Source organism: Drosophila pseudoobscura, chromosome 2 (genome assembly GCF_009870125.1).
Source record: "Drosophila pseudoobscura strain MV-25-SWS-2005 chromosome 2, UCI_Dpse_MV25, whole genome shotgun sequence".
NCBI classification, from domain to species: domain Eukaryota; kingdom Metazoa; phylum Arthropoda; class Insecta; order Diptera; family Drosophilidae; genus Drosophila; species Drosophila pseudoobscura.
Genome location: NC_046679.1, coordinates 28,771,489 through 28,791,414, shown reverse-complemented (window position 1 = coordinate 28,791,414; position 19,926 = coordinate 28,771,489). Strand labels below are relative to the sequence as shown.

Here is a 19,926-nt window from a genome sequence, read left to right as displayed (position 1 = left end):
AAGAGTGGCTAGTTTTAGGTACTCATTTTTATTGGATTGTGCCTAAAATAAGTTTTAAGCAAAAAGTACAAAGCATGAAACGTGAGTCACGGAATGAAACGTAAGTGTGTATAGACTATTACGTCATTGCTGCTGGTCAACTCATTCAGTTATGAATATGGACATTTGTATACCCTATTTCCTTAAATAATATTAAAATAGTGTTTCCCAAACTGCTTTGAAACGTAATTAATAGTCCATTTTTTTTAGATTGAAATGTTTTTAGCTATTAATTCATTTGATTAGTTATCTGTATATACTCGATTGTATTATCGTTATCTTGGCGGCAAATTCAAATTTTAAAAAACACAACGCGTAAACTAGTTTGTTTGAGTGATGAAACGGTGATTTGGGTTTTCGTTATTCAACGACCGTTGTCTTTCTATCTTCATCGCTGCGGCAGTCTAGTTCAAGACCTAACTTGTGATATCACTTGTCCTGGACGACAACCCATCGAAAATGAACTGAAATGCTGGTCGCACAAAAATTCTCAATAAATCCACTAAGTTTCATTATGGAATGGACACCCCATCGCTCGAGCGAACCAACGAGATTTTGTGTACAGATTTTAAATATATATTGATAGACTTTTGATACTAAATATCGATGCACAGGGCTGGGGTTGTTATTCGGTTATGGGCATTTTTGTGCGATAAGCGAAACTTATCGGCGTTTTGTTTTGAAAATAACAATACAATCAGTATATAACTGTGGATAAATTTTAGAATATGTCTTCCCTCACAGGTGAAGGTTCGATAATGGCATCTGATCGATTGGAGTGCAAGCAATCGAAATTGATAGCTATCGAAAAGGAAAAACCAACAACCCAAAAATTGGTCAGTAAACTCTCAAAAACATAAGTGAATTAGTCAGTTGCACATGTTTTATTATGAGCGTAGTATAATTTTCAGGGGCTTTAATGTAATGTCATAAAATCCACATTTAAGTCGAGAGGCTTTGAATTACTTATTGAAATATGTACCTACTTCTTTTCCCCACTTTGGGTAGTTTAATTCAATTAAATGCAAAATGTCCCCATTAATTTTCCAATACGTTTCAGTCATGCAAATCCCAAAAACTACACAATGTCAAGCATTCAAAGGGCCATGTGAAAAAATCAGCAACAAGAATTTAGCCGCCGTAAACAACACGCACACGAAATAATTGACGAATTGCTGAAAGGCGGCGACTAAATTGTAGTTAAATCAAATGCAGGTAATTTGCAAACATTCATTTATTCAGTGGGAGAATTTGGCTGACTCGAATTTGATGTTTAGCATGACTTCCCGGACACTCGTTGACCATCACGCGAGGCTGTCGGACGTCCTGAGCGGTGGAAGCGGCTTCGAAAATGGACAACGCCACGGCGAGCGGTTTGAAGGGGATCGGGCGAAATCATAGTAACTATGTGATACCCGGACTCTATGACCTCTCCACGGAGGACACCAACTGGGTGCTGACCTCGTCCTTTATCATTTTCACAATGCAAACGGGATTTGGCATGCTGGAGTCTGGCTGTGTGTCAATCAAGAACGAGGTCAACATCATGATGAAGAACGTGATCGATATTGTGCTTGGCGGATTCACCTATTGGCTCTTTGGCTATGGCATGAGCTTCGGCCGTGGGCCGCTCTCCAATCCGTTCATAGCTATTGGAGACTTTCTTTTGGATCCGCCCGTTGGCGATGCCCTGATGGGTCAGATATTTGCTGCCTTTCTTTTCCAGCTCTCGTTTGCCACGACGGCCACGACCATTGTGAGTGGCGCGATGGCAGAGCGGTAAGAGCGATTCTTTAGAGAGTATCGATTATCATGGCATAGCCTTTTCATTCCAGTTGCAACTTTAAGGCCTACTGCCTGTTCTCGTTCCTCAATACGGCTGTCTATTGCATTCCCGCTGGCTGGGTGTGGGGCGAGCATGGATTCCTCAATAAACTGGGCGCCGTGGATATTGCCGGCAGCGGACCCGTGCATTTGATTGGCGGTGCATCCGCCTTTGCCTCGGCCGCTATGCTGGGTCCGCGTTTGGGCCGCTACTCCGAGGGCTATGATCCTCTGCCGCTGGGCAATCCAGTCAACGCCTGCATGGGCTTGTTTGTGCTCTGGTGGGGATGGCTAGCCTTCAATTCGGGCAGCACTTACGGCGTTAGCGGAGCGAAGTGGCAGTATGCAGCGCGAGCGGCCGTAATGACAATGATGGGCTCCTTTGGCGGCGGCTTCACTAGCTCCATGTAAGCAGCCGTGAAATGTTTGGCCAAAATTCAGTCTTTGCCATCCACAGATTCTCATTTTGGCGGCACGACGGTGGGATGGACATCATGGATCTCATCAATGGAGTGCTCGGCTCGCTGGTGTCCATCACGGCCGGTTGCTTCTTGTATCGCGCCTGGGAGGCCTTGGTAATTGGTGCGATCGGTTCGTTGCTCTGTGTGCTGGCTATGCCGCTGTTCGATCGCTTGGGCGTGGACGATCCAGTGGGTGCCAGTGCTGTGCATGGCGTCTGCGGAATCTGGGGTGTTATCGCCGTGGGACTGTTTGCCGACAATCCCATACCTCTAGACACGACCAACGGACGCATGGGTCTGTTCAAGGGCGGTGGCTGGTACTTGCTCGGTATTCAGACCCTTTCTGCACTTTGTCTGGCATCTTGGGGCATTTGTTCAACGTTTCTGCTCCTCTATGTGATCAACAAGATCATACCCATACGCATGGATCCGCACGAGGAGCTGCTGGGCGCCGATCTCACCGAGCATCGTATACGTCACAGTCAAATTGGTCTGTCGCGTGCCATCTCCGCCCTAGCGCCCATTCAAGTGGATCTCAAGAATATAGCTGGGGTCCAGCCAATCGGCATTAATCCTGGCCACGAGCGCAGCATCGACCAACTACGTGCGGCCGAGGACAAGCTGTATCAGTGGCAATCGTACCTGGAGCAGGTGAGCAATCCGCGGATAACCCGACATAAATTGGTCGCTGATTCGGACATCACCTTCAAACCTAAAACGCCGAGCAAGCCTCCGGGAAATGTCTTCAGTCGCAGACCACTCACAAGAGAGCTCATTAGCGATGGCTTCTATCGTCCCAACAACAGCGAGTTGCCTGTGATTGGAGCTACCATATCCAATAAGCTGGACAAAGATCCAAACTTTGCTTGGGTTGATTAGTCAGATATTAGATTGTTACCCCAAAATAGGGGAAACCAAGTAGACACGCTGTTTTAGAGGAAATGTAAACATTTGAATGGGCTGAGTAGATCTCATGCTCAAACTTGTAATAAAATATAGTAAATGTATGGCCTTTTCATTTGATTTTTGAGCAGAGCTGCGTAGGCCTACCTAAAGATATGTCTACTATACAGCCTGGCAAATGTACAAACCCAACAACGACACCCAGAAAACTATAAATATGCCCTGCTTTTATCTACTAAACCACCTGGCCCGCGTCTTTTTTAATATGCATACAACAGGTCATTAGCCAGATATGATAGTGGCAACAGAACAAATATTGATCCAACGTACAGTGGGACAAATCTCTAATCTTACAGGAATAATACAATTGGGTATAAATATGTTTTTGCAATTCTCAAATTAATTTATTGAATTCAAGTATAAGCAAATATATTGTTTGTTTGGTGATCGATCGATGATAATAATATAATATATATTATTTATGCAGTTCTGTGTGAGTTCCTTTATGAGAAGTGTGGTAATTATTAAATGATCCTCAAAGAAGCAGTCGTTTTATTTTGGTTTGATGTTAATCGAATTTCCAATTTAGAGTCCAGATTTAAATAGCTCTTGTAGTGTTTTTGTTGTTTTTTATACAAGAGAACTGATGTACTTTTGGATGGTTGAGAGTGGGTGTGAGGTTTGGGTATTTGAGAATGGTTTAGTCGACCTCCTCGATGGTGGGGCCAGCACCGCCGGCACCAGCACCGGGAGCACCAGCTCCAGCTGCACCGGGAGCTCCGGGCATACCGCCCGGCATGCCACCAGGAGCACCACCAGTGCTCTGGTACAGCTTGGTGACGATCGGGTTGCAGATACCCTCGAGCTCCTTCTGACGGTGCTCGTACTCCTCCTTATCGGCCAGCTGGTTGGCATCCAGCCACTTGATGGTCTCGGTGCACTTGTCCAAGATGACGGTACGGTCAGAGTCGGCGATCTTGGTCTTCAGATTTTCCTCATCAAGGGTGGCCTTCATGTTGAAGCAGTACGACTCGAGAGCGTTCTTGGCGGAGATAGTCTCCTTCTGCTTCTCGTCCTCGTTGCGGTACTTCTCGGCCTCGTTGACCATGCGCTCGATATCCTCCTTGGAGAGACGACCCTTGTCATTGGTGATGGTGATCTTGTTCTCCTTGTTGGTGGAACGCTCCAGGGCAGTGACGTTCAGGATGCCGTTGGCATCGATATCGAAGGTGACCTCAATCTGGGGCACGCCACGTGGTGCTGGGGGAATGCCCGACAGCTCGAACTTTCCAAGGAGATTGTTGTCCTTGGTCATGGCACGCTCGCCCTCGTACACCTGGATGAGCACACCGGGCTGGTTGTCCGAGTAGGTGGTGAAGGTCTGGGTCTGCTTGGTTGGGATGGTGGTGTTGCGCTTGATCAGCACGCTCATCACACCGCCGGCGGTCTCGATACCCAGAGACAGTGGGGTGACATCGAGCAGCAGGAGATCCTGCACCTCCTGCGACTTGTCGCCGTGCAAGATGGCGGCCTGGACGGCGGCACCATAGGCAACAGCCTCATCGGGATTGATCGACTTGTTCAGCTCCTTGCCGTTGAACAGATCCTGGAGCAGGCGCTGCACCTTGGGGATACGGGTGGAGCCACCGACCAGCACAATGTCGTGGATGGCCGACTTGTCCAGCTTGGCGTCACGCAGAGCCTTCTCCACGGGGTCCATGGTGCTGCGGAACAGATCGGCGTTCAGCTCCTCGAAACGGGCACGAGTGATCGAGGTGTAGAAATCGGTACCCTCGAACAGAGAGTCAATCTCAATGCTGGCCTGGGTGGACGACGAGAGGGTACGCTTTGCGCGCTCGCAGGCGGTGCGCAGACGACGCAGAGCACGCTTGTTGCTGGTCAGGTCCTTCTTGTGCTTGCGCTTGAACTCCTGCACAAAGTGGGTCACTAGACGGTTGTCGAAATCCTCACCACCAAGATGGGTATCACCGGCCGTAGATTTGACCTCGAAGATGCCGTCATCGATCGACAGAATGGAAACATCGAAGGTACCGCCACCCAGATCGAAAATAAGCACGTTGCGCTCACCAACAGCCTTCTTGTCCAGGCCATAGGCGATAGCAGCGGCTGTGGGCTCGTTGATGATACGCAGCACATTCAATCCGGCAATGGTACCGGCATCCTTGGTCGCCTGACGCTGCGAGTCGTTGAAGTAGGCTGGCACAGTGATGACGGCATTGGTCACTGTCTTGCCCAGGTACGCCTCGGCGGTCTCCTTCATTTTGGTCAACACCATGGAGGAGATCTCCTCGGGGAAGAAGGTCTTCTTCTCATCCTTGTACGTAACCTCAATCTTGGGCTTGCCATCTACGCTGACCACATCGAAGGGCCAGTGCTTCATGTCAGACTGCACAGCAGAATCCTCAAACTTGCGACCAATCAGACGCTTGGCATCGAAGATCGTTTGGGTTGGGTTCATCGCCACCTGATTCTTGGCGGCATCACCAATCAAACGCTCCGTGTCCGTGAAGGCAACATAGGATGGTGTCGTACGATTACCCTGGTCGTTGGCAATGATCTCGACCTTGCCATGCTGGAACACACCCACACAAGAGTAGGTTGTGCCCAAATCAATACCAACAGCAGGTGCTTTAGACATCTGCAATAAATTATATAAAAATTATTTATTAGTTTCGATTTTCTTTCCACAAACACGTAATAATTCGAATGGAAAATAAACTGACATTGAACAGTTATTCCAAAGTCAGCTGTTTTCTGACGTGCCCTGGCACGGGGTGCATTGATCCCAAGAGACATGTGATGAACTGAGTTGTTATGACACTTTCACCCCTTGAAAAATTGTGTAGAAAACGTGGAAAAGGAAAGACCATTTCATGGGTCACCGCAGCACTGCGAAAAGTGCAGTGGAAAGCAAACCGCAATTGAATGATTTATGACAGCTTTTGTATAAGCAAACAACAGCTCAGTTCCAATGTACCAAAGGGTTCATAAAACGTGGCCAGCGTTAGAACAAATTTTCGTATGCGTCGTAGTAAAAGCGTAATCGCATTTCGCCATTTACAGCCGCCATTTCAGTTTTCGCTTTGCCTTTTATGTTTGTATTTCTCATGTGGCTGAAACTGGTTGCCAGCCCAATGTCGGAGTCATAGCCGAGATTGGCGAACACACAAAGGCAATGACTAATGCCGAGTTTGTTAAAAAAAACGGGAAGATCAATGATGAAGCGATAAACATGGCGGTCGATCAGCAGCAGCTGCCATTATTTTTCTTTGAAATGCGCAAGCAAAAAAAAAACCGCATGGACAAAGACGAAAATTCTGGAATGCGAAATAAGCGAACACACACGTGCATGCACACAAACACACACGAGTGCGTACGTGAAACCACGCTGAGGCCGAGCCATTTTGAAGGGGCGAGTGTGTGGCGGGTTGGAACGAGACAACTATAGTGTCGAGGGCGCGCAAAGAGCATTTCTTTCTTTCTACTTTGGATGCCGGTTAGCAACGCGTGTTTAATTTTAGCTAAATTATATGAAAAACCCGCAAAAAGTATTAATTTATGGTGTTAAAAACTATTTTTATCTCATTCGTTTTTATTAAACGGATCTGAATCATCCGTCTGTGTGGGAAAAAGCATGTTGTTAGGCGTGGTATGCATGGATATGTGTGCGCGTGCGAGAAGCCGCAAACATTCATTGGAATATTCTAGCAAAGAGCAATAGCACTTTGAAATTAATAGGCAATTACGATGAGTAATTTTGGCATTGATTAATTTTATACAACAGCAGTAAATGCAATGTAGGCGCTGGATGACGCAAGTTTTTTTTATCTATGCCTGCCATATTGTATGTATGCATGCGTATACATATGTGTGTAAGCGTGCATGTGAGAATGAAGCGGTCAATTTTCCCAATGGAATATTCCAGAAGTTCCACAGTCACATTTTGCATTAATAAGCAATTACAGAGATTAACTCTGGTTTCGTACTATCTGATTAATTATTACTCATCAAAATACACATGAAAATATGTGCATCCTGAAATTATTAGTTTTAGGTCACAGGCCAGGGCATTTTCGTTTACTATGCAAGTATTGATTGAACATGAAAATGGGTGCATGTAAGCGGATCAATAAACTACCTTATATAGTATACACGAAAAGCACGTGGCTTCCTTTTCGTTTTCTAGCAACCATATGAAAATTAAGCATAAACACTTTCTTTATCATAAATACGTGATTCGGCACTTACCTTTGTGTGTTTTGTTTAGTTAAAACGTACTAAAATATGTGTAATCGTGTAATTGCTACTTCACTTTTGTCCCACTTAATCTTTCTGTCGAGTAGACACTCACGTTCGATCAAACTGGCGGTTTTTTTAGGAATAAAAAATTAAAAACCTCCGTCCCGAATGAAATCTACGAGTACAGTGTGACCGCTGAAATATACCGAAATATACGGTCTTGTTTTAAAAATATACCGTAAAAATACTGACGAAATCAAGTTATATTATACATATTCCTCGTTTTCTTTCTTCCGTTGAATATTACTAGCTATATAGAACATTTAGCCGTGCCCACATAATTTTAGCCCATTGATGAATCAATTTTCTACACAACTGGTTAGGTTTTAGTCCTTGCTTTTATTGTATTTTGACTAAAACAAGGTTTAAACCAAATAGTTCAACAAAAAATCAGTCGCTATGTTGCTGGTATTTAAAGACATGATGCGTGTATAGGCCTTTGTGCACCCTATTTCGTTAATTTTATATGTAGATCAAACGCAATTTATTAAGACCTTTTCTCAAATTGATATGTTTTTGACTTATTCATGTGTATTATTAGTATCTTGTATATATTTATCTCGATCCTGATACCTTCTGAGCCTTGGAAGACAAACGTATTCACAATTCTATAACATTCATTTTACCCAGGGTATGTGTGGATAGCGGTTTTTAGGAATAAAAAATTAAAAACCTCCGTCCCGAATGAAATCTACGAGTACAGTGTGACCGCGGAAATATACCGAAACATACCGCTTAAGTTTCAAAATATACCGTAAATATTCTGACAAATTCAAGTTATATTTTACATATTCCTCGTTTTTTATATTCCGTGCAATATTACTAGCTATATAGAACATTTAGCCATGCCCACATAATTTTATACGATTAATGAATCAATTTTCTACACAATTGGTTAGGTTTTAGTCCTTGATTTTATTGTATTTTGACTAAAACAAGGTTTAAACAAAATAGTTCAACAAAAAAAAGAGTCGCAATGTTGCTGGTATTTGAAGACGTGATGCGTGTATAGCCCTTTGTACACCCTATTTCGCTCATTTTATATGAAGATCAAACGTAATTTATTAAGACCTTTTCTCAAATTGATATTCTTTAGACATATTCAAGTACATTATTAGTATCTTGCATATATTTATGTCGATCCTGATACCTACTGGGCCTTGGAAGACAAACGTATTCACAATTCTATAACATTCATTTTACCCAGGGTATGGGTGCATGGAATGGGACTCTTGTCGTCAACCGGTTATGACGACTAATTCGTGCCCTGGTTAGTTCCGATATTTTTGTGCGATAAGCCACCTCGATAACGATATGCACCGGCTGCAATTGCGGCCTTCGCCGATTACTATACAATTTAGAACTAGAAGCTATTTTAAAACTGTTTTGAAACAAGTGATGGACTGTGAAGCATGAGTGGACTGTTGAATGAAGTTCAGCGCATCCTCGGTGATGTGCGCTCGGAGAAGCCAGCCACACGGAGCAAGGGCATTGAACAGTTGGACGAAAAGTTGGCCAACTGCAGAGATGATTTGAATGCGCTGATCCTGGACAAAAGGAACGATTTGTCGTGGCCCAATGTTTTTGATGCATGCAAAGAGGCACTTTTCAAGGTTTGTACATTGGCTGCGGCCCATTACCACCAAACGTACCGTCTGACTATCTCTTTCTTCACTCCGCAGCACGCCTCAAATTTGCACGATGCCAACGAGAAAGCTTTCAAGACATTGGCGGCAAAGAACTACTTGTATGGCAATGTTCTGGAAAAGATTACAAAATTCAATATAGAAGGTATGAATGTTTAATAAGGCATACAATTTAATTGGTTAAATTCCTTCGCTTAGCTGGCAGTGACACATCTGGAAAGGGTCACTTCCTGGCAAAGATAACCATCTTTAGTGCATTCGAAGAGGGCATCAAAATGCGAACTGTGGTGAAGTACTTTGGCGATCGATTCATGAACTTACTTGAGGGGGGCATCTACTCCTCGCCCAGCTATGTTCGCGAGCTAAAAATCAATGAGTACAGTCGTAAGTGACACCTCCAAAGGTGGCCCAACATAGCAATTTGACCACCTGTTGTTGCTACAGGCATCCTCTCGTACCTGTTTGAACTGAATGTGCACGATGATGATTTTCTACGCAATAGGATAGTGAAATGCTTAACCAAGACTGTTGGCTTGGCCAAGAAGCGCGTTCAGTTGCACGGTGATCTTGTGGAATACCTGCCAGAGCTGGTCAACTTTGCTCAGACGGCAAATGCTGGCAGAAAAAAGGATATTGTTCGTTTATATTTCCTTTTCGCCACAGAGGTATAATACAATACGCCTCATAAAAACCATACAACCTGTATGGTTAAATCTTGTTTATTTTCTTTCTTTCTTTCATTCAGCTCTCTGTGAACTACCACTATAAATTGTGCCTCCACATGCAAGATATTCTGCCAAAACTGTGCGAATATCACAACGAGGATGTGTTTCGCGACGACACCAGAAAAATATTCTTCCAGTGCGTCATCCATTCACTGCATTCGCTATATCCCAAGCTCAGCGTTTGCGATTTCAACACCTTTGGGGTGCCGCTCAACGAGAAATGGCCACAGACCATGCTTAGGCTGAAGACAATCGTGGAAATGGAAATACGCAAGAATTCTTTGGTCCGCTATAAGACCGCAAAACTGAGCAATGACAAGTTCTGCGAGTCCTTCATCAAGATGTCGGCGCTGGTCATGTATATAGTGAGAAATCGAAATATATTCCAAAACTGTTTATCTTAAAGGTCATGTTTTGCAGGTGCTATGGGACTTGGAGTTACGGAAAAATGACTCGAATGGAGATGGGGATGCGCCCAAGAAGCTACCCAGACCCTCGGACAAAATGGAGGTATTGTTTGGGTTGATTGACAAGAAGGAAACCACTTTCGATGATGTCTGGTTTGCCATATATGCAGAGGTACTGCAGTTGAGCATTGTGGTCCTGAATGTGGCCAACTACCAGCAGGCATTAAGCACTGTTCTGGGTATCCTGCAAATGTATGGCAATGTCAGGAACCTGACAAATGTGCGCATATGCGTGAGATGCCTGCTCGCAAAGGAGCGAGAGCTGTTGCAGTCGCAATCCATACAGGAGAACTATCTGGCTGACTTGTGGAGTCAAATGGGAAACCATTTGATATCCGTGACCACCACGATCAGTGAGGAGATAAAGGAGAAGCAACTAATGCTGCAGATGCTGATCAAACACGACAAATTGAATCAGAAGATGGCCTCTAGCCTGTTGCACAACTTCATCTCGAATGAGATGCTGAAGCGCAACGAATGCATTGCCACCATACGCGAGATTTACATACGTGCAGGACAATGCGGCCAGGATAAGGCATCGGCTACACTGGAGCCCATTATTAGCTGGGCCTATGGCAGCGGTGGGAGATGCAGTGTCACTCAGGTGATACACAATATAGCCAGCATTGATGCCAACCTCCTGGCAGATACATTTTCGATTAGCATCATCAACTTTCTTGACGAGCAGCAGCTGCAACAGCTGTGCAACAGCCCAGATCCAGGCACAGTCCCACCCGATCAGAATCTCTTAGCCTATAGACACAACAAGCAACTGCTTTGCCTGGACAAGGAATATCTGGCGCCTGTTAAGTCTGCCAACCAGCAGCTGCACAGCGAACACAAGTCGCCAGCAAAGAACTGCCTTTATCAAAGCAATTATGAGTTTCTTATGCGCAGCCTCAACTTTCAGAGTGCCAGCGAGAGTCAAGCGGCTGCCATATTGAAGAATCTGAACAGTCTGGAGAAGCTAGTCTGCACCATGGAGAGACTTCTTTACTACAAAGTCTTCGATGCCGAGAATTTTACTGTCTGTCCTTTGATAAAGAGAATAGGCCTGTTTTTGAGCCACATTGAGGTGGGTTTTGGATGGCTTTTCTAGCTTTAAAATCTACTTACTGATGTTCTCTGCTCGTTTTCAGTTCCAGTACAAAGCCAATTGTACGGAGATGATGGATGAGAGTGACCTGCGTGAGATTCTTCGGCAACAGATCGCTGTGCTCACGATTTTCCGATCTAATTCCATTCTTTTGGACTACCTGGAGAGACAACCCATAGAAATGTTGGTGGAATTTACAGGATCTACTCTCAAAGATCATTGTAAAGGCTATCTACGACATTTTAGTTTGTAATTTGATATTAAATATGTATCATTTTTCCAGGCATGCGCCGGGAGCGATCTGAAAGTGCGGTTCATGCTACCATAACAGCTCATTGTTTGCACATTTTGGGAGCTCTGTGTAGCCTCAGTTCGCATCATGACGAATCCTTTGAATACATCTCGAAAATTACTATGCGTTGGACGCCTTCAGATGTGATAATTGTGACCAAGGTAGGAGTGTGCCTACAATGAAATTTTACCTTATTCCTTACCCCCTCTTCAGATGCTGTGCAGCTGCGACAATATATCGGATGCAGCCATCATATGGCTGGTGGACAAACTGAAGTACGTTTTCCAGCATCATCATCTCGATTTGGATGTCATCAATGAGATAGTGGATCATATTCCTAGTAAGTCTCATAACTTAGGCCATCCGAAAGTACTATATAAGTAACGTTTTCCCTTGGTTTGCAGCTATTTTCCATTTTGTCCACCATACGGAACAGCAGCTGGATGATATGTGGATGGCGTTGAGTTCACTGCTGAAGATTGCGCTGAAGAAATCCTATACCTCCCGCCTTACAGCGAAAATTGTGCGTTGTGTTGGCTCGATTGCCCTGCGTTGTCCGGACATCTATCTGATGGAAAACTTTTTGGTGCTCTGCAAGTCCACGGCGAAATTCATTACCATGCCCACGCTAGATGTGCGCTTTGCCACGATCTCTACCCTGGGCATTGTTCTCAACACAAACTGCGTGGCCAGCGATCCAATCAGCCATTCGCTGCAGCACTCGGAATTCTGTAGAGAGCTGTACGAGAGCATTGAATTCAAAAAGCTTGCGGCAAGTGAATCAAGAACAAAACCGCGTGAATGTTGATCGAATTTCAGTGCTTACAGTTCAACGATGAAGATGACACACGGAATAGCAACTCGATGATGGTGCAAATGCTTCTAGCGATCTTTTCCCTTAGTTCGTTTCACCAGGAGATTGCTCTTAAGGAGCTGCTGTATCATTGTGCCCGACGAAGGCTGGGAGAGGGTATGTTAGGCCTCTAATACACTCCATGCCCTATTTTTAACTTAACTCTCATCTTTGTAGCTGAGTTTGTGGCATTGCAAAATCAAGTTCCAGGCGCTGATCAAACCATGCGCGATCGCATTCGTCCCTATGCCGATATTCTGCTGCACAAGTGGAGCTCTCAACGCTGGCCAATTTTAAAGTAAATCAATTCCTACAAAATCAAATTGGAATCCTTTAACGCTCTTCTTTAGGTTCCCCTATTTTCTGTGCTATGAATCGAAGGAGGCTTTTCGAAAAGCCCAAAGCAGCAGAATCATGGCCTATTCATTCCTCTATGGGCAGCCCGAGGACATACATCGCCACAGAAAGTCCATCAGCATAGAGGTATGCGTACCTTATAAGTTATTTCTTGCACAAATCACACTAGTATCTTTCTTTAGGCGGCCTTGCCCATGATTGCGGCTTTCGTGCTGTCCCAGAGTTGTCTTTGTGCCGAAAGCGAAAGCCAGGACTTTCGGGAGCATCACCTGTTGCTGTCAGAGAATTTGCAGCACTACAAACTCAATCCCAAGGAAGTGTCTCTCAATGTGGAGACGCTCTACATTGTGATTAGTTGGCTGCACGATCCGCAGGAAATGGGGAGATTATTTGGTGCCTCGGTGCCCTGCACCCAAATACGTTACTGGTATAATCTGACAGGGGAGTCGCTCTTCAAATGCCTCAACTGGTTTATTGTGAGTATTCTCCGGAGACTCTTTATTGTCTTTACTCATTCCCTTTCAGTGTTCTAATAGCAGATCCTCGGGAGATGATCGCCTCCAGGCCATGTCCTTGCTTCAGATCAAGCATTCACGCATATTAATCGATCTGTTAGGGCTCTTGAAGACCGATTGCTTCAATGCCATCTTCCCCAGCCAAGCCATTCATGCCTTTTTTCTGTACTGTGCCATAGCCAATGCTCTATACGATTCGGCGTTGGCTCTCGAGGGACCAAAAACCGCCATTCCATTCTCTTACTTTGTGCGGGACATTTGGTTCTTTGTCGTTAGGTTTCTGCTTCACAGTGAGTGTCATGCCACAGTCCATGCAAGCTAAAATATCTAATAATCGCTAGTGCTTTTACAGGCAAGTGCAGTCAAGTGCATCTGTGTGCTCTCTCCTTCCTGGATCTACTTCTCAATAAGCCTGGCTTCGGCTCGACTGACTTCTCGAATTACATGACTGAGATAGCCAAGCTATTGATCAGTTTTCAGATGCACTGCGATGTGAAAGCCGTCAATGAGAAGGTCGTGGAGGTTGTGAATCATATTCTGAGTGCACACAGCACCCAGATAGACATACAATCCATTCTGGAGGAGAACTCGGATTGCCAGTTTCTTCAGAAACCCAATGCTGCTCTACAACACATCGACAGGACTGATGTGCCTAGCTTTCTGCGTTCATTCCTTAAAAATCCGACAGCAGAGCGCTTGCATGATCTTAGGATTTATGTGAGTATAGAAAAAGTATTTGCTAATCCTGACTAATGTACCCCTGACGCTACCCCTGACACATTAGATTGCCGGGCACAAGGACCAGCTACAGGCGCACGAAACGCTTCTCTTGGAGCTGATCAAACGTCTCATTCAAATGGCTCGATGTGCGCAAAGTAAAGAGAGCAGCAATCTGGATGCCATGAAGTGTTTGGCCCAAATAGGTCCATTGAAGCTAACAAATATTTCATATTATTTTCAAACCGACTTTGATTCCTTCGAAGAGGTAAAACCAAAGCTCTGTTCTCTGTTCTGTCCTACTTACATATACCTGATTTTGCAGTCGGAGCTAGAGCCCATGGAAAAATTCTTGGTCGTGATATGTGAAGTACTGGAGAAGTATTTGTTCCAGTTTGACCCCAAGACGCATGACGCTCTTGTGGCCGTTGCCATTCAGGTTGCGAACAGCAAGCCCGCCGCCACGATATTGAGTAAGAAAAAGTACCCAATATCTCTAAATTGGCATTAATTTTAGATTTGCTATTAAATCTATTTCGTAGATCGCATCAAGAACCTACAAATCTTTGTTGAGAAGTCACCAGAATCGAGTTTCCTGAATGAACATCAGCACATACCAGCCATAGATTGGCTGAATGCTCTCAAATCCAGCCCGGACTTGGACTATGAGCCCTGGATGTGTGCCTTCGTGTCGCAGGTTTTTAGGGCTTGCGGCTGGCAGGGATTCGATGCTTTGGCTGCGTCTTCCTTTCCGTTTGCCGAGACCTGCCTGCAGCCATTTATTAAGTTGTTGTTGGCCAACAAACAGCAACAGCACCTGGAGAGTCTCTGTCAAATGTTGGACTACTTTTTCGAAGGTTTCGCCAGCTCCACGGCAGCTGTCCAAACCCAAAATATATTCCACAACAAGCGGGCTATTAAGAAGTGTTTGCACATTTGCGAGTGCATACGGATCGTCAACAATTGGTAGGAAGAACGAAGCTCTAATCAGCTCTTCGATGTATATATAATAATCTATAATTATCTGAAATGTAACCCACATAGGAGCATTCCCATCAAGCTGGAAAATGTGGTCAGGGCCAGTAATCACTGTCAGGCGTATTTCCTTAGCATTATGTACCTGGAGCTGTGGGCCTGCGGCTCGGTAAAATCCAAATTCCTGGATGATGAGTCCTTTCAGTCTTCGGCCAAAAAGGTGTGCATAATTCTGAACAATTTTCAAAATGCTAAACGTGTATTTTAATAGGCTTACGAGTCGATTGGTTGTCTGGACGCTATTCCTGGCTTTGTCAATCCCATGCGCTCTCGCGTGGATTTTCACGGTCGCAACAACAACTTGTCCGCCATTCTGCTGGAGTCGGATCACCTGGACAGTGCTAGCAGTCAGATGGCTGTATATCTCATGAAGGGTAACGGTCTGTGGTCATTTGCCAAACTGCAGCAGCAGGAACCGGACTATGAAATCTTCTGGCGACTTGGCCAGTGGGAAATGCCATCCGATCAGCAGCCACAACAATTGAAGCACAGCGCTGGGGCCACCATTAATTTGGAGCAGGAATTCAAGCGGCATCATTTTGTGGCACTTAGGAGCATTAGGCAGCGCGAGGAGGAGAACACCCTTTCGGCCATTGGGAGTGGCTACGAGTGCGTGCGCAGGATTCTACAAGACAACAGCATGGAGTGCCTGCAGAGTGTGTACAAGTACCTCACATGGCTGTGCACGCTTCAGCAGGCAGAAGACTTTTGTGAGGTCTCTCGCATGCAGTACTGTCTTTTATATTTTTGATCATTCATCAACCGAGATTTTGTCCCTTAAACAGATCCAGTTTGGGGCACAGCTAGACCCGGGGCAGATGTCTAAAGTCTTTGGAAAATGGCAGACGGAACTGGAGCTTAATTACGGCAACTTTTCATGTAAGGAGTATATCATTTCGCATCAGATTGCACTCTTCAAAATGCCTGGAACGCGGGCCAGCCGTCGCATGCAGGACTATTACAAGGAAAACCCCATGGACACGTATCTGTTGAAGGGGATTAGCGAGTGCAAGGCGGCAGGGAAGCTGAACATAGCCTCTAAATACATTGGGATGCTGCGAGAGCTACCCAATATCAAGGCATCCACCAAGGTAAGGGATGGGGAAGTGGCATTTCGTTGCTAAAAAGGCTGATAATTGGATTGATTATTGCCATTACAGATCTGCGTGCTGCTGGAAGATGCCGATGTGAATGTGAAAATGGGTAATCATCAGATAGCCAAGGCCATCCTGGAGTACGTGGTCGAAAACCAAGAGTTCATCTATTGCCCGCAGCGGGTCCCAGCCCTGCGCATGCATGGAGAATTCCTGATGGACTGCAATGCCGACAGCCTGAGCTCAGTGCTGAAAAATAAATTCAAGTACTCGATCCAGCTGATCGACGACTTTGTGCTGCATAAAGATAAACTGAGCGCAGCGTATCCGCAGTCCTTCAAGTGGCAGGAGCTTGAAGCCTTTGCCAGGCAGCATCGCACAGCGGCCTATGAGGCCATGGCCAAGTATGCCGATCGGGAGTACCAGCAGCTGCACGAGTATCGCCACTCGCAGGACTACCAGACGCTGAAGGACATCATAGAGCAGAATCGTCTAGTAGCGGAAACGGTATCGAATCGCGAGTCCCAAGACAAGCGCATCATCTCCAATCAAATGAAGCGCTATGCCCTTCTGGACGAGATGGAGCTGAAGCGCATTGAACAGAATCTTACAGAGCATTTGTGCACGGCTGTGAGGAATCACATTGCCTACTGCAAGCTGGACAGCGGCTTCTCCAGCGCTGCCATCTATCGCATCATCTCGCTATGGTTCACCAATGCCCACAACGAGCAGCTGCAGAAGTGCATCAATGAGGAGATCCTCACAGTGCCCAGCTACAAGTTTATTTGTGCCACCAACCAACTGACGGGGCGTCTCAATTCTAAAAACCCCAGCCTGCTTAAGATCCTGTTCGAGCTATTGGTCCGCTGTGGCCAGGATCATCCGCATCACACCTTTTACAAGCTGTATCCCCTGGTATTAGCCCGCCTGGACGGCGATGGCAGCAACACGGAACGGGCGGGCATTGCCCGTAAGATAATAACGAAAATCTGTGAGAAAAATCCCCTAGCAGACAGATGCAGCAAGCAGCTGGAGGCAGTGCTGCCAGGTAGAAAGATTTATTGGCTTCCGTTGTGTACTGTACCGTATTCATCTTACTCTCTTTTAGCTATCGTCACGTTTGCAAACGAGGGAATATCCGAGAACCGGCATCAACCAATTGCGATGCGGCTAAAGCAGTTCGAGAAGGTGAGGCGTCATAGGAATCTCGATGCCATGCAGTGTCCCACCCTGGAGCTACCCATTTGTCCCGACAAGGAATACAACAACATCACCAGTAGGTTGAAATTCTTAGCCGAACGAAAACTAGTTTAGCAATTCCTGTACACGATTTAGGCATCTGCAAGTGGACGAATGAAATTAGCAATTGCGGTGGCATTAATGCGCCCATCAGAGTGAAGTGTGTCTGCTCCGATGGCCAGACACGGACACAGCTGATCAAGGGCAAGGATGACCTGCGTCAGGATGCCGTCATGCAGCAGGTCTTTGGGATTGTCAATCAGCTGCTGAAACAGGACTCTGAGTTTATCGATCGCAAGCTGCAACTTCGCACGTACACAGTGACTCCCCTGTCTATGCGCAGCGGCATCTTGGAGTGGTGCCCCAACTCTATGCCAGTAGCCGAGTACCTGGTGGGACAAGATAGCAAGAGCGGCGCACACATAAAGTATCATCCCAATGACTGGAAGAACGTGAAATGTCGCACCTTACTAGGGGTACGAGCAAATATGGGTTAATTTTTGTTTGTTTAGTTGGAACCTGAAAACGCTTGTAAATTTGCAGAGCCATGCGAAGTCATCCAAGGAGAAGCGATTTGAAGTCTTTCAGGAAATATGCGCACATGTGACGCCTGTTTTTCACTACTTTCTGCTGGAGAAGTTCCCCATACCGGGTGTGTGGTTCGAGCGGCGTTTGGCCTACACAAACAGCGTGGCCACCACCTCAATGGTGGGCTACGTTCTGGGATTGGGCGATCGGCATGTGCAGAACATTCTGATTGACCAGCAAACAGCCGAAGTGATACACATAGATTTTGGTATGTATCTGATTACATCCAAGATATGGATTTGTTTATATTCTTCTTATTCCAGGCATCGCTTTCGGTCAGGGCAAGATAAGTGCAACCCCAGAGACGGTACCATTTCGGCTTACACGTGACTTTGTTGCTCCCATGGGCATCTGTGGAACTAAGGGAGTGTTTACCAAGTCCTGCGAGGCCACCGTACATATACTGAGGCGGTACAAGTCCGTCCTCACCACCATACTCGAGGTTCTGCTCTACGACCCACTCTTTATTTGGGGTGTACTCAGAAATAGGCAATCCTCCCAGGAGTCCAGTAAAAGTATGCAAATCAATCGATCTATCTAGATAGTCTCTAGAATTGTTATTTACAGGCGAGGAATCGATTAATCTGGTGGCCCAGCGTGCCCTGCTTCAGGTGCAAAATAAACTAGAGGGTCGGGAGGCAGGTACCCTCGGTGACTCGAATGTGGAGGCTCAAGTGGAACGTCTGATCAACGAAGCCACTCTGCCGGATAATCTATGTATGATCTTTACCGGCTGGGATCCATATCTATAAGGAAACGCACATCATTGTGGAGCACCACAAAAGTACATCACAATTTTTACCCAGTTATCAACAAGATTAGAAATGTCGTTATTTTGTATATTCTATTTTGTATTTGCTTCTAATCTGTGAAACAAATTTCTTTTTGCGAATTTCGGTTGTGGTTTTTATGAAAGGGAAGCACATAAGTGGTTGCCATTATCTTTTGGCTGTCAAATAATGTCATACTTCCACTAAAGTTGTACAAATATGTAGCTTTTATATAACTACACTACAACCTCAGAAAAAATTGTAACGCATAAAAGTGGGAATTTCTACAATGGGTTCATTAGCACATAATACATTGATAAACGTATAGTGGTTACCTGGTAATCGTGTACAAAGTTCAAGGGTATATTGTTCAAAGGAACATTTCTCTAAATATTTTCAAAGATCTATGCAAGAATCGTTTGATACCTTGATATTGGAGACTGTAAGCGTTACGGGAAAGACAATTGCAATGGTAAAACCTTTCAAATATAGTTATTATCTACTAATCTAATACGTTTTATACGTAACCAATCCTATCCCGAGATTTCTTCGCTGAACCTCTTGAACGTCCCACTGACTTTGGCTACAAAAATGTTGGGAAACCTGTGAAATGGGTACCCTAAAGTCGAAATATCTACTGCATATAGTACTCAAAGCTGGTTTTATAGAACCCGCAAGGCCATTTAAAATTCTTAGCCCACTGCAACTGGATTTGATAACCTGCTACTTGATCTTGTTTTGCACGCAAACTAGCAGTAAATCAATAAACGGCTATAAAAATAACACTTATCAGAGACCCCCACAGCGATTAAACGATTCGATGGTAGCAAAACTCTTTGTGGCCAGCGCCTGTGGCGGGAGTGGGGTATTTTCGGGCTGATAAGAGACGGATTTAAATGCAAATGGGATATTGGTAGATGTATCCTTATCAGTTTGATAAGTAAATATAGCTAAAACGTCAAACGGTTCATAAATTCTAACACTC

General features: G+C 45.2%; 3 protein-coding genes across 5 annotated transcripts; 2 read left to right on the top strand and 1 right to left on the bottom strand.

The window, feature by feature from the left end:
* The first annotated feature begins 934 nt into the window (after positions 1-934).
* On the top strand, positions 935-3,841 carry Amt (Ammonium transporter). 3 transcript variants are annotated; one of them, XM_033377986.1, is made up of 5 exons: positions 935-1,043; positions 1,100-1,254; positions 1,317-1,818; positions 1,875-2,270; positions 2,321-3,203. In XM_033377986.1, the coding sequence occupies exons 3-5, from the start codon at positions 1,391-1,393 to the stop codon at positions 3,201-3,203; spliced, it is 1,707 nt and encodes a 568-aa protein (XP_033233877.1). In that variant the 5' UTR covers positions 935-1,043; positions 1,100-1,254; positions 1,317-1,390. The 3 variants fall into 3 exon arrangements, with proteins under 3 accessions (XP_033233877.1, XP_001359892.2, XP_033233878.1); XM_033377987.1 differs by having other exon boundaries at positions 1,003-1,017; XM_001359855.4 differs by having other exon boundaries at positions 935-1,254; positions 2,321-3,841.
* Positions 3,606-7,653, bottom strand: Hsc70-4 (Heat shock protein 70 cognate 4). Its single transcript, XM_001359854.5, has 2 exons — positions 7,497-7,653; positions 3,606-5,886 (listed from the first exon to the last, which is right to left on the bottom strand). The coding sequence occupies exon 2, from the start codon at positions 5,884-5,886 to the stop codon at positions 3,928-3,930; it is 1,959 nt and encodes a 652-aa protein (XP_001359891.1). The 5' UTR covers positions 7,497-7,653; the 3' UTR covers positions 3,606-3,927.
* A 1,188-nt stretch (positions 7,654-8,841) lies between these two features.
* Positions 8,842-19,064, top strand: tefu (Serine/threonine-protein kinase tefu). The gene is made up of 28 exons (XM_001359853.5): positions 8,842-9,160; positions 9,230-9,338; positions 9,392-9,577; positions 9,638-9,858; positions 9,939-10,283; positions 10,339-11,460; positions 11,525-11,702; positions 11,765-11,934; positions 11,987-12,113; positions 12,178-12,545; positions 12,602-12,743; positions 12,804-12,924; positions 12,977-13,109; positions 13,166-13,459; positions 13,509-13,788; positions 13,851-14,215; positions 14,283-14,483; positions 14,541-14,688; positions 14,758-15,181; positions 15,260-15,410; positions 15,462-15,965; positions 16,036-16,341; positions 16,411-17,392; positions 17,453-17,620; positions 17,680-18,059; positions 18,127-18,379; positions 18,435-18,686; positions 18,739-19,064. Exons 1-28 carry the CDS (start codon positions 8,960-8,962, stop codon positions 18,921-18,923), a joined length of 8,316 nt encoding a protein of 2,771 aa, XP_001359890.5. The 5' UTR covers positions 8,842-8,959; the 3' UTR covers positions 18,924-19,064.
* The last annotated feature ends 862 nt before the right edge of the window (positions 19,065-19,926 follow it).

Coding starts and splice junctions, on each gene's coding strand:
- Amt (XM_001359855.4), top strand. CDS start 1,391: ATGGACAACGCCACGGCGAGCGGTTTGAAGGGGATCGGGCGAAATCAT. Junction 1,819..1,874: donor AGTGGCGCGATGGCAGAGCG/GTAAGAGCGATT, acceptor TTTTCATTCCAG/TTGCAACTTTAAGGCCTACT. Junction 2,271..2,320: donor GGCGGCTTCACTAGCTCCAT/GTAAGCAGCCGT, acceptor TGCCATCCACAG/ATTCTCATTTTGGCGGCACG.
- Hsc70-4 (XM_001359854.5), bottom strand. CDS start 5,886: ATGTCTAAAGCACCTGCTGTTGGTATTGATTTGGGCACAACCTACTCT.
- tefu (XM_001359853.5), top strand. CDS start 8,960: ATGAGTGGACTGTTGAATGAAGTTCAGCGCATCCTCGGTGATGTGCGC. Junction 18,380..18,434: donor AGTGATACACATAGATTTTG/GTATGTATCTGA, acceptor TTCTTATTCCAG/GCATCGCTTTCGGTCAGGGC. Junction 18,687..18,738: donor CTCCCAGGAGTCCAGTAAAA/GTATGCAAATCA, acceptor TGTTATTTACAG/GCGAGGAATCGATTAATCTG.